Source organism: Fusarium sambucinum, chromosome III, assembly GCF_050947815.1.
Source record: "Fusarium sambucinum isolate potato_lamoka chromosome III, whole genome shotgun sequence".
Lineage (NCBI taxonomy): Eukaryota > Fungi > Ascomycota > Sordariomycetes > Hypocreales > Nectriaceae > Fusarium > Fusarium sambucinum.
The window spans coordinates 4,829,538-4,843,079 of record NC_139292.1 but is presented as its reverse complement, the minus strand read 5'-3'; the positions used below and the strand labels follow the sequence as shown (position 1 = coordinate 4,843,079).

The window sequence follows — 13,542 nt, the reverse complement described above, 5'->3', positions numbered from 1 at the left end:
TATATGCGTTTCGTATCGTACGTAAGCACAGTTCGCATGCAGATGCCAGCTGATGACTCTGGAGACGGCTCGAATCCGATTGAAGCAATAACGAGACAACAATCTCAAAATGCGTTGCAGCGTTGAAAGTGTCGTACGCTTTGACTACCAAGACTCTTGCATCTAACCAGTTTTCCAAGCCAGGTCGTTGGTTGATACATCTCGAAGTAAGCTCTTCCAACTGTGCCAACATGTTGCGACGAGCATGTCAGCAACGGCCCGTTTCCACGAAGCTCTGACACTGACAGGGATACCAATCGCCGTTCTAATAACGAGATTTTGTTACCTGGAACTCCCGGGGTTCCCGATATCATGGCAAGCAAAAGACGCCGCGAAAGAGATTGCATCAGGAACGAAGGATGGCACCAAGCAACAGGCGTTATTATGTCATCTATCCCTCTTTGGCAATGCTTATCACCAACCTTGACACTTTACCCATGGTTGTTTGGCCACAAAAGATTGGGGTTTGTAAACAATTGATATGGAGAAATTGTCGAGTCGGACCAGCTTCTAGGCTGAATGCTTGTCAGCCATGAGCCAGTAGATATGATACGCTGTCGGTGGTCTCTTTGTGGAAATTACCCTGCACCATTACTCATGGATATGCCATTGGAGCTTTAGGAGAAATGGCTTCAGAAAAACATGGCTGTGATCGTGCAAGACAGTCGGGCGTAAAATATATGAGTGCTTTGCAAGAGAGCAGAAGATGTCATACTCAGGGACTATCTGAGCAAAAGCATCACCTGTTAGGTTGTTTCGGTCCTTCTGTCAGGACCTTGAATGTGACAAGCGCACATTCTCATCGCGCTGTCATAACCAACAGACGTAGCATCATATCTTCTTTAACGAGTAACGATGTGTGATGGTGATATGCATCAACGCTCTCGTTTCGTCTTTCTAATTGGCAAGCAAATATCGATCCAAGGTCATGGGTATCAGCCGAGCTTCTGAGGTGAAGCTCATCATTGCCATGCGCAGACAATACATGTTGTTGGTCCTTACCCTACATCATGAATACTTATCTCAGAGTTGTCACACGGCGACATCATGATCCCATGTCGTCATCTTGTACTCGGTTGATTGTCTCGAGTGATTGGATATCTGGTCAAGCCACAGTTTGGTCAGACTAGCGATCAAGCTATCAAGTGTCGATCACTGATCGTCCACCGCGCACCGAGGTGCCCTCTGCTCGGGTTGCGGAAGGGTTTCCGCCCGTCAGATGAATTTTCACCTTGGATAACCACCACCACCCGCCACCTCTGCCTGATAGTCCATCTCTTGCGTGCGAATAAAAACAGTGGCTTCGCGCTTCCCCGGATTTCCAGAAGTCTGCATGCCACCCTCCCCACCAAAGAACGGCCGCACACCAAGCGGTAAAGCAAGTGACGGGAGCCAAATAAATGCAGGTTCAGATCGACCAATTCATGATTACAGTACTGCACTAGCCACTTGGCTTAGAAACTGTTCCGAGTTGAGCAGTAAAAATGCAATCTTAAGTGGTAAGAGAAACTCTAAGTTAAAGAGATTTCAAAGCCTCGTCACTACCGGCCCTTCGTCGGGCTTTGTACAGTACCAAGACAAGGCCGTTTTGGACATTACGTACAAGCGACGAGAGAAAAAGGTAGAAAAAAAGGGGAGTGGTTTTTTCGAATGTCATCGTGTTAAGCTGTAAAGCACAATTCAAGTCTCCACCTGTGTGTGGTGAGCAAGACAGATATCCTGACGAGAGTTAAGTTGAGAGTCGCCATGATTTGCGTTGGATCCGTAATGTTAACTCTGGGCACTCGGTTCAATGAGATGCTGTCTTTTGTTGGCGATGCTACATCCTACAAGTGCCGTACTCCATCTGTGGTGGAGATGAGGCTTCCATGAGCAGTACCATTGCTCCGCCCCTCCAGTGCATCGTGAAAGTCTGGGGAATGCGGGGGGGACGAATAAGAAGCATTACTGTAATGATGACCGTCCCGCTCTATCTGGAGGAAGCAGGAATGCAGATTTGAACGGTCGACGTAGAACGCGACTGGCTGCAGCCAAGATATCAGCCTCTCCTCAATTTATCTAGGCCATTGCTTGTGCACGAGACCCATTTCAAACTGTCGATGTGAATCAAGTGGAACTTTTGCACTGTCGGAGCGGAGAGCCATGCCATGCCATGCCATGCCATGCAGCAACGCCGTATCGCCCACGGGGTTTCATGGGTACCAGGGCATGTGCCTACATAAAATTGAAATGTGTCGGCGGCGATTTGATCGTTTTCGAACGTGTAAATTGCCTTCTAAAAACGTTCAAGCCTCACACGAGAAGATGGTGTGGCTGGTTTGTGAACAAATACGCAAACCGCCGTCATTGCAACCAGGGCCCGGCCCTCAACGGCCTGACAATTCTAACGCTCGGCATAAGGAAGCTGAAAGTAATCGAATGTCATGGCCGCACGAGCCAGCACAACGACGGTGACAATCCGAGAGGGAGAGAGTTAACTCGGAGGCCGAACTTTAAAAGACAGGCCATGCACTTTCTTGGGCACCGAGTACCACAATTTCATCCCCACTAATCTCATGACACACCAGCACAAGAGGCGCGGGGTCGGTAGGGTTCTCCATCTTCTTGTCGGGGAGGATATTGGAGATCAAGGGTGCCCGTCAAATAGTCGGCCAGACTTGTTGAGGATTCCCCTGGTCCGACTTTTAGTCAAAACAGCGACACTATTACGAGATAATAAAGGAGTCCAGCACGTGAAGTCAAGACAATGGCAGCCCGATATGAAAACTTGCATCTCTAGTTGCCCGTCCAGTTTGCGGGGAAATCTGGGGACGTGGAGACGAAGCTTCAGAGCCCCCCTTTCGCAAGAGATTTCAGGGCCTCGTTGTTGCGTTGCATAGCCTTGGGGTCAATCCTGTCATCTCTTCTCGGAATGTCGATCAACCGTTGTCATGAGATGCGCGAGCCCTAAGCCGTTCTGGCGACTTGTCCAGGGGAGCCTCGGTTCGTTGTGAACTAGGGTGTGAGATTTACTTTTGCGATCCTAGTATTGTTTGTCCAAACACGATTCAATCAAAACATCAATCGCAAAGCAACTTTGTGAGTTGTCATGATATGAAGTCTCCTCATGAGAAGCTACCATATGTGCATGAGTCGAGACATCGAGCTAGAGAGGACCGATCATAACCGAGAGTTGACTTGTCCACCATGCCAGATACCAAGCCCGCCAACTCAACAAGATAATAAAGGACCTGATTGAAACCAATGGCTCGCTCGAAGCAGAAGGGCCCCGGCCTTGCACAGACCGTTCTTGGTTCGTCCGTCATCCCCTTGCCAGCAACGTAACATCCAACCTAACCTCCAGTTTGTGGCAAATCGGACATGGACCCTAACACGTCAACGTCGGCTAGAGCCCTTGTAAAGAGATAGTATCATCCTTGGTTCGATGCAAAAAAAAGACAAACGATGGTGAAAATCCTCCTGTGGATCTCACCCAGGATCTGAGAGATGCACAAAGTCATAGGGAGCAGACCGACTTCTCGTGAGCCAAGTGAAATAGCCGCGTTAAGGAGACATTGGAAATTCGCTTAAGCAAGGGTCATGTGCAAGTCGCCCGCACTGAAATGCCAATTGGGGGAACTATGAAAGCCACCTGTCGGACATTTGTGTCTCGGGTACTGGCGAAAGGAACGGCGATAGTTGTGCGAATGAAGAGCCAGGATTAGACAGCCATGTTGGTTGATTTCTGCGGACAGCGACAGTACAGTTCTGTAGTATCTCGCCGCTCGAACCCTATGTAGCGAGAAAACTGACCAAGATCCTCTCCTGAAAGCTTGTCGTCGATGCGCTGAGAGCACTTATACAGCAGCAGGTGAGAGTTGATGGCCAGGCGATATCGATGCCCTGCTCAAGATACTCGAGGACAGTCAGAAAACAAACCTATTCCGAGGCAGTCACTGGAACTGAGAACCTTGTTCTCCAGGTGAGGACTGCTAGTATAGTAAATAAGATGTGGCGATATGACCACAGATTTGACACCTTCGAAGATGCTCAGTTCGTCTAATTGTCACGACACAGCGCTTGATTCTTAATTTTCCAGCGACAAAGAACGAGGTGTTCATCAATCGCATCCTGACCAATAAAAAGAGCGTACGATGGGGGAATAAGGTTGATGAGCAGGGGACAGGGGATGTTGACGACAGAGACCTGATTGGTATGGATATGCCTCACTGACAACAGGTGGTTGCTGGTTCTAGGCGCCCCCTTGTCCCTGTGGAGGAGATTGGGAGTGCAGGAAGGGAGCTAACAGAGGACTTTTTGCAAAGTATGAGGCTTAGACCCTAGGGCCTAGCTTCCACATAGCATCGTTCGGGCCTTCTAACACACGATTTGTCGTTTAGCGAATGCGGCTAGACGAAACCCATGTCTGATTTGGAATGGCTGCAGAGGGACCCTTGTCCACCCCGCAGCATGCCCCTGTCGATACTTTGGATTGACTGACTTGTTAGCCTGTGTGTCGACTGAATGCTTCGAGGCAAGCGGCGCCGGTAGTCGTCTCCGGGCTACGGCATTCGGTCTTGAAGTATTTCAGACATACCTGTGCTAGCCACGCTGCGATGGTTTCGTTGCAACAGCCACTGCTGTCACTAGGTGTTTCCGAGCAAGGGTACCTACCTGGCTGCCTATGTATGTTCGACGACAGGCCGCTACTAAGCTCTGCAAAAGCATGTTTGGTGGTTGACCCTGATTCTGCATACCCAGTGAGATAGCCCACATAGTAACTTTAAGTGTAAGTCTCGTGAATCTTGGCTTTTGTTAGAGGAAGATAAGAGTTTCGCCTAGCATTGTCGGTGAGGGAAATGGGTCGGCAGCATCGACGTTTGCGACGATTCTCCGTTATATCGTTTCTTCCCATCGACTTCGGGGTTTCTCATAGGCCAGGATAAGCGTTAGGGGTCAAATTTGCAGAAGACTATTACTCGTCCTCGGCACCGATCATCTGAAACTTTTTGAGACAGTGACGAGAGAGTCTTTCCTGTCAGCCCAGAAGCGTTCATGCACCTATTCCGCGACTTGTGTTTGTGATAATGAAACACGTAAGATAATTCTCAGTTGGTTCATCCCATCTCCCAGAATTTCCTTCGACCTTTAGAGGCTAAAATGCGAGCAATATGCTCCTAACCTTCGGGATGATCCCGGTTTAGTGGCCATTTATCCTAATCCCTGACCGAAGGATCGGTACTCTCGTACATATGTAGACACCGATGGAATTCTGCAGCTGTCCTTGACTGCAGCCCCTTAGTTGACCCGCGCAAGTTGATCATTGCCTTATCGGTTCGTGATAAAGTGTGTATAAGATTGGTCTTCTCTCGGGACCGGCCGACACTTGTGAGTAATGGTGAATTGAGTTTCCCCAGTACCGAGACCAGCTATGGCCCTAAAGATAGAAAACACGAGTTGATGTCGATCGCAGCTTGTAATGGAGCTATATCGTATTATAAGCCGATAAGAAACGGAGACGACACTTGACTATTGTAACGTCCACACCACTGCGAGTTGGTGAACTGGCCGAAATACCTAAGCGAAGACATGCGCATGCGTATGTACTCCTCGATGTGTGATGTGTTACCATCAGTCAGGGGATTGCTTCAGTTAGTAAAGGCGTTAAAGAAAGAGAAAAAAAACCTCTGATAAATATCCCTGTGACTGATTGAGCTATCACCAAAAGGGCGATAACGTCGGTGGGATGTTCATGTTCTAGAAGTGTGGCTGCAACGTCCAAAGCTTCCAATTTCAAGGAGGGTTGCCTCGTTGAATTTGCGCACATGCATGAAGCACACTTGAATGTGGTAACGACCATACACCATTCCTCACGATTACTAGCACAGGGCACTGAGAAAGTTCATGGTGGTATGACAGCACAGCTAAAGCATGCGATGTTAATTGCCTAGCACTGGAAGCGATTTCGAGTGGAAGGTTCTTGTTGGAGTCTATGGCACAGTGGGATGATGGGATCGTTGCAAATGGCTGAAAACAGCATTGTGCGTGATGGTGTTGAAGTGGTTCCAGATGACGAGAGCGGCGTACAAAGGTGTGGTCGGCTCTCAGTGCGAGGGTAACATTCATTTCTCGCGTGCAAGCAGCCACAATCTTGTAAGAATCACTTAGAAGAAACCTTGGAAAACTGACGCTATTTGTAATGGAAAAAGTTAGCAGTCCTCAATGTTAGTCCGAATAAGAGGAACCCCTACTGTGCCTTTGGTCTTTTACTGTTGTTTTTTAATGACAGTAATCATGAACTTCCAGGCCTTTGGTTGGTACCAGGACTGTGAATCTGTGTTTCTGGTCCTCGGCCGCTGTCCGTAAGTTGCAGTATCATCGTGTCACAACTTCAGATTGCTGGGGGGGTTTTGCTGAGGTCCAATAAACAGGCTGGCGCAACCATTGAATAGTCCGAGAAGTTGTGTCGATGAATGATGTAAGTGGACGGGCGCAACTTGAGGGGGTCGAGTGGGGGGACCATCCAGGCTATTGAGTGCATGGTCCAAGACGGTTGAAACTAGAGGCAGCCTAACCTGTGTGACATGGCCAAAGAAGCCTGGTGGAAGAATGCATAGAAGCTCCGGCAAAGCCATTCTGCTTCTGAGGCGCCGCCACAGTAACTAGACAGTTGAGCCCATGTTGTTGTGAATTCTTCCAACAGAGAAGTATCCGCTAGCATGCATCGTAGAACTGCGACCACGATGTTTTCTTTCTATGTCTTGATTTGGTCGAGATGAGCATGGCGTGGGTTGGTGTATTCGAACAGCTGATAAAGTCTGTTTGCTACAACTGCGATTGTCTAGCAACCAGTCAAGAAGGCCCTGATTGCCCTACAGCATGGGGGCAATCAGCCCTGCCCCTTCAGGCTATTCCAGACCACGACGAGCCATGTGCTGTGCGCGGTTGTCCTGCGTATGATCCTGCGGGGTGAGAGATTCGTTGGTTCCACTGCCTCTTGCAAGGTTGGCATCGGGCTGCCAGCCCAATTGCAGATATGCAAGACAGGGCCAAAGTGAACGGGCGGCAGCCGGCAGACGCGGAGCATTGTATTCGACAAGAGGAAGCGGATACTAATGTTGAGGTTCGACGTCGCCAACCTAGCAAGAGAGCGTGGGCTCTGACTCTGAATCTATTTCTGTTATGATTCCGTTGAACACAAGGCGGCGCTGTTGCCCAATGTGAACGTTAGCACATGTGTCGAGCTTTTGTAATATACCCCTGGTCTTAGTTGAATTGCCTATGCTGTCACAATAGGGTTCGCATAAATTTAGATTCAATGTTGCAATCACTTGCAAATGAGCCAGAACCGAGGTGCTTTGGCGATTGACGTGACGGAGCCGTGCTCCTCTGCAGTACACACTCCACCGAGAGCGGTAGCTTAGCTGGCTAGCTAGCAAGTAATAAGCAATCGAGCAAAGAGGCATGACATGGATGATCGTGAGCTTGGCAACCCCAGGCTGTTTGGCCCTTTTGCTTTTAAGAGGCGGGGAGATTTGCTCTACTGTTGATAATGGATGCATGAGGAGTGGATGAGGTTGTCCTGGGTGGATATGGAGAAGGTACAGGTAGAGAGAAATGGAGAGAGAAGCAATCCTGATTGGATCATCAGGTTGCAAAAGGACCTGAATGACCCTGGGAGTGGATCGCTTTAGCGCCTATGGACAACTGCAGCGGATGATTTTAAGGTGCACCCGGCGGCGGTTTTGTTACCCTGGCCGTGAACATGGATCCAGGATGTCTTGATGCAGGTCTCCTTGTGGCCCTGGTCCTTGTCCTGGTCCTGGCAATAGCTTGGCTCTTTTGTTCTCAAGATAGCTCGCACGCAATGAAAGATCTTTTGTTTCCATTACGGATATGATAACGGATATCTTATCTCGCCGTTGCCAGGAACCACGCGAACCTGCAGATGTCGAAACTCTATGATCAACCACTATCCTGTACAGCATTTGATAGTGATAATTCGTGTGGTAGCCCCAAAGAAAGAAGAGCGAGAAAAAACTGTCAGGCAACTGATCTCAGCGTCGTCGGCGTTTCCGGGATACTTTCCACGAAACATGGGAGCTCTTTAGTCCATAGTCTATAATGACATTCTGGAAAGACGGTCAAAGAAAATCTTAGATCCCGAGAATTAATGAAAGCAAAAACTTCCTTCCCCTGAGCTTGCATCTTTGCAATTTTTCTTCATAGCGTCAAACTATTCACGCGCCAGGCTATGTAGGGCGTCGGTACAAGTATGAAGATTCCTTCTTGATCTTAGCCTCAAACCAACTGTCATATGCCACCATTATCTAGAATGGAAGCATAGACCTAATCTGGGACAAAGCTCTTGTTAGAGTTGAAAGCTTTGGACCAAGCCTCAGGTGGCTCGGTTACATACCGTTGTCGTACCGGTTTCCGAGATGAAGCCTGCAATATCCGTCAACACATAGGTGGCGTCATAGGAGGTGTGGGATTCGAAAGGCTCAGGACGTTACATGAACCTCCACAAGAGATACCGAGCAGCGACCTAGGGACTAGTTATGTTTTCTATGTCGGACATATTCATTTGAGTTTGAAAGTTTCGCTTGAAGTCAATAAAAAAAAAACACAACACTCACGATGTAGAAGATTTATCTTACAAATCTTGAATATTCACGCAAATATGAGTTTATAACCGGCGGATTTTATGCTTTGAGGCTCTATTCCATTTGTGAAATCGTCCCCGACTTGGCACTCGCTGCACTCCTACCCGAAATGGGCCTAGATTTTCAACCTTGTCCTTAGGTAGCCTGGCCTTGTGCAAGCTTGCCTCTGTCCGTCATTACAGAATAAGGCAAGCTTATATCTGTTGATGAGCCCGCGTTCCGAGACGATGAATCTGCACGGGAAAGATCCTAAACAAGAGCTTGGGGGCCAGGAGCGGAAGAGAGCGAGCGAGAACTCCATCGCTCCAGCAGGGAAGGGAGTTGAATTTGATTTGATTTGATTTGACTTGACCAACGAACCGAACTCGCCGAATCAGAATCCCTCAGACAATGTGGGAATGGTCAGGGCAGTTCAGTTTTAGGGACTAGTGGTTCACAGCGCTGTACCGACGGCCACTAAACCGTAGATGGTGATGAAGCCGGGGGGCTTCAGACCCCGTAGTCCGCCGAAAGATGAGCGGAGGTTCCACACAACGACCTGAGGCGGGTGTTTACCCCAAAGACAAAGGCCAAAGACAGGACGAGAAAGGCCTTACACGACCGGTCAGGGAGCCCATCTTCCTGGGGCAAAAAGTACCCCCCTACTATGTAGAGGTAAAGATAGAAGGATACTTGCGACTGCTCACATTTTCATATGCGAGACAAGGTATCCACGTTATCTTTATCTTACGTAGCATCCAAGACAGGTAACTTGTTTGGTCGCACTTGCCATCGATTTCGTACAGTAGCGAGCATGACAATAAGTTAACGTTAGTTAGAGAGGGTAGGCACGCCCACGTAATTCGATCCCGCCCCTCCTCCTCTTACCTGCTGTACTATGTACTGTACTGTTCCTACAGGCAGTAAAGTGAAGTCAAGCGGGCCTGTTTGTCCTGTCTCCCCATATTTTTATCCTTCTCCAAACAGCAACGACATAATAAATCTCATCACCACCAACTACTGCACCAGCTACAGCCAAGGCAGATATTGAGTTTCGTCGCCTGAAATTAAAACTATTTCTAGTTATGAATGGGATGCAAGGGGAACCCCTACATTTCTCAGTATTCTCTCGGTCTATCGTCAACCTCGGCCGAAATGGCACTCATGGGTCCTCCCCCCGCTGATCTTCAGCGTTGGTACAGTTCGGTCTGTAGGGGAAAAAAAAGTACGCTTACTTAGACTTAGGATCGGGATGATGATGCCAACGCCAATGTTAACGGTGCCCCCATCGTCCCCATCCCATCCCCCGTCCCCTCTCTCCACTCCCGTCTCTCATCAGACGTCTCTCCCGCTTTACTCGATCTTGAATGTGCCTATCTACTGTAGGTACATCCATGCTGCCCACGCTACTCCCTGTCGTGTTCACTGCTATTTATACACCCCTTCAACAGCCTACACCCAGCAAAGGTCGCGCTCCCCATCATGATCCCTGCTACAACTTCAGGGTCTTGTTGCCAGCACTCTCAAGTACTGGGCGATACCCTCCCCAGGCTCCGGACACCCCTCGCCTCTTCAGTTTGGCCTTCATCTTGCCTTATACCATCCTAGAGCGCCACTTTCATATCTATACATCGTTCCTGACATTCTTGTATACTTTAACATCGTGCTCCCGCCATTTCTAAAGACTTCCCATCGACTTTACTCTTCTGAGTTACCTTATTCAAACTCTTTACTTCCCTCCAACTGCATCATCAACCTCATCTCGACCCTTTGCTTTTATATTTTGACTATATCCTTCAATCTAAAGTCGACAACACATACTCCCTGCCTCATATTCACCTCACCTCCTCAACTTATACAAAATGACAGCCGCTATGGCACAGCCGACTGTTACAGTCAAAGACCCCTCTGCAGTGCGAAAGCGCAGAAGACGTGCCCCTGCCGGAGGCGCCTCTGATGATTGTTTCTCTTGTTCCAAGAAGAACATCAAGTGTGACCGTAGACGGCCATATTGCTCCCAATGTCTCGAGGTCGGCAGTGAATGCTCCGGTTATAAGACTCAGCTTACTTGGGGAGTTGGCGTGGCCAGTCGAGGCAAGCTCCGAGGCCTGTCCTTGCCCATTGCAAAAGCTCCTCCTGTTACCCGTGAGCCCAGAAAACATTCAACTGCTTCCTCAAGATCCAGCTCTTCCATTGTCACACATGGAACAGAGGACGAGACGAGAAGAATGCTCCAGGGTCCCATTGATATTCCTGCCGTGACCCAAGTCGCTTCCGCTCCTACGACACCTTTCACCATGGCAGGATACGACTACCTCTCTATCTCACAGTCTGAGCATGCAGCCCCCATCCACCACCAAGGAAACTGGGGCAACATCAACTACTCTCCCGCTCAAGAGACAAATCACAACATGCATCGGTTTCCTATGCCTCTCGTCACCGAAAACCTCTCTTCATCTATTGACCCTCTCACCCCGGACGTGGGCTACGTATCACCCATGAGCCAATCTTATACCAGAGATGACGTTTCCTACGTTCACAGCCCATCTTACATGTACGACAGCTACACAACAAGCACGAGCTCCCCGGGTCCTCAGAGCCCTCCTTCCTCGCTTTACGTCGAGCATGCAAGGACCTTCGCTCCAACGTCGTGTCCGAGTCTTGCCCACGCTCCTTCAGAGATGAGCTCAAGTCTCCACTCCCATACCGACACCTTTGATTCGCATCTGGGTAACAGGATTGTTCGCGATTGTGATTCATTCGGTAAGCTCAGATGGAACCAATAAATCCCTTGGTTCTAACGTGCGCAGGCGTGCCTGAAGTCGATACATATAGCGCCAGCTACGGTTCTATGCCCATCTCCTGGTCCCCGTCGATGCAGGAGGAAGACGTTAAATCTCACCATTCGGACTTTGATCCCTCGGGATGGCCCACCGCTTCCGAAAATCAATCTGTTCATGTGAGCCAGGACCTCATCTCCAAGATGCCCTTTTTCATGGATTACTATGAGAACATCATGTGTCCCTCAATGGTCTTTATCGACGGGCCACACAACCCTTTTCGAGACCATATTCTGCGACTAGCTGTAAACAGCCAGAGTCTGAGCCATGCTATTTGTGCTCTTGCATCTTGCAATCTCCGCATGAAGAGGAAATTGAGTCTCGGACGTGATACTCGAGAAATTTCTGAGAAGTTGATGGCTGACAAACATGCCGCCGAAGCCATGGCAGACACTCAGCCCGACGACCTGTCCCTCGCCGAGGAATACCAACACCGTAACTTGGCTGTGCACCTATTAAACGAGCAGCTCAACGACCGTACCAAGGCAATCCACGATTCAGTCCTCGCCACGATCCTCCTTCTTTGCCATTACCGTATGGTCGAGTCCGGCATCGCCAAGTTCCATACCCAGTTTGCCGGAGTTAGCAAGATCTTGGCTCTTCGAGCTCAGTATCTCACCGCCTCTAGCAACTCTGCTTGGATGGAAGCGATATTCACATACTTTGACGCCATCTCTGCGAGCATCAACGAACGCGAAGCTCAAGTATATTCAGGGTTCAATGGCATGCCAGACATTCAACTTTTACCTATCGGAACCGAAAACCTGGTAGGATGTGACCGTGAGCTATTTAAGACCATCAGCAAGCTGGGACGCCTGAACCAGCTGTCACAGAATCGCCCTGTACAAAATACATCGGTCCCGTCTAGAGCTCAGGAGCTACCGGAGCTATCTCCTTCGTCGTTTATTTCTCCACTAGGTCATGCTCGCCGAGAGTCACTTACACGATTCAACGTGACAGGCGAACAGATGGGGGAATCAGGTACTCTCAACAACAGTCGACTTAGTACGATACTCAATGACGATCTAGCTACACCCACAAGCGCACAAGCCATATCGTATGAGGAAAATCGCTCGCTATTCTGGCATGAGTGGAAGGAAGCACGTCTGGCTCTTCAGAACTGGAATTTTGATGCAGCTCGCGTCAGTGCGTCACTGCCTGAGCCTTGTTCGCAGAGTCAGCTACGAGATCTTGAGTCACTTTCCGAAGCATTCCGCTACGCTGCGCTTCTGTACACGGAGCGACTTGTGAGCCCATCGCTGCCTTCAGGGCACCAGAGCATCCAGAGCCTTGTCAGCCAGGTCGTCTATTACGCAACGAGCCTGGATACTGGCAGCAGCGCCGAGAAGTTTCTGCTCTGGCCCCTTTTCGTGGCGGGCTGTGAGTGTGTCAACGAATTACAGCAGAACATGGTGCGGTCCAAGTGTCGAGATATCATGTTCCGTTCTGGTTACATGAACAACCTAGCGGCTCTCGAGGTACTGGAGAAGCTGTGGGTTCAAGATTGGTCGGGAGATGAGCCATCAGTACTAGGGGCTAGGACCGGAGATCAACGCGGACCTTTCAACTGGACAAAGTGTATTGGAGGACCGGGAGTTGAGGTGGAGTGGATCATGTTTTGATGTGCAGGGATGCTCGGCGATTGACATGTGAAGGCGTTTAACTTCGTGCTGAGGTGATGGGAAACAAGGATCTGGCATACAAGGGGCTGTCATGCGTGCGTGGGTAGGGGTAGATGAAGGCGATGAGTCAACTGTGTCGAATTCGGAGCTACTTAGGGATTGAGTTTGGAGTTCAAGTTAGGATGGAAAGACTAGCATCATTATTGTATTATGTAACGAAACGCAACGCAACAAACAGCATACGGAACGGTTACGTTAGAAAGGGAGCAAGGCGTCTGGGCTCAGCATACTAGGGTTGGCACTGGCGTTTATTACATGTCAAAATAAAAGACGGTTCAAGGAAACCGAAATGAATACTCTCAGAGCTGAAGACTATTCCTTTGATGAACAAGTGCAGTACTAAACTACCTATGGATG

General features: G+C 49.2%; 1 protein-coding gene across 1 annotated transcript; it reads left to right on the top strand.

Moving 5' to 3' along the window:
* Positions 1–10,525: 10,525 nt before the first annotated feature.
* On the top strand, positions 10,526–13,125 carry FSST1_011801 (transcription factor domain-containing protein; the record flags this gene model as incomplete). Its single annotated transcript, XM_083234966.1, has 2 exons — positions 10,526–11,426; positions 11,474–13,125. 2 exons carry the CDS (start codon positions 10,526–10,528, stop codon positions 13,123–13,125), a joined length of 2,553 nt encoding a protein of 850 aa, XP_083081497.1.
* Between the last annotated feature and the right edge of the window lie 417 nt (positions 13,126–13,542).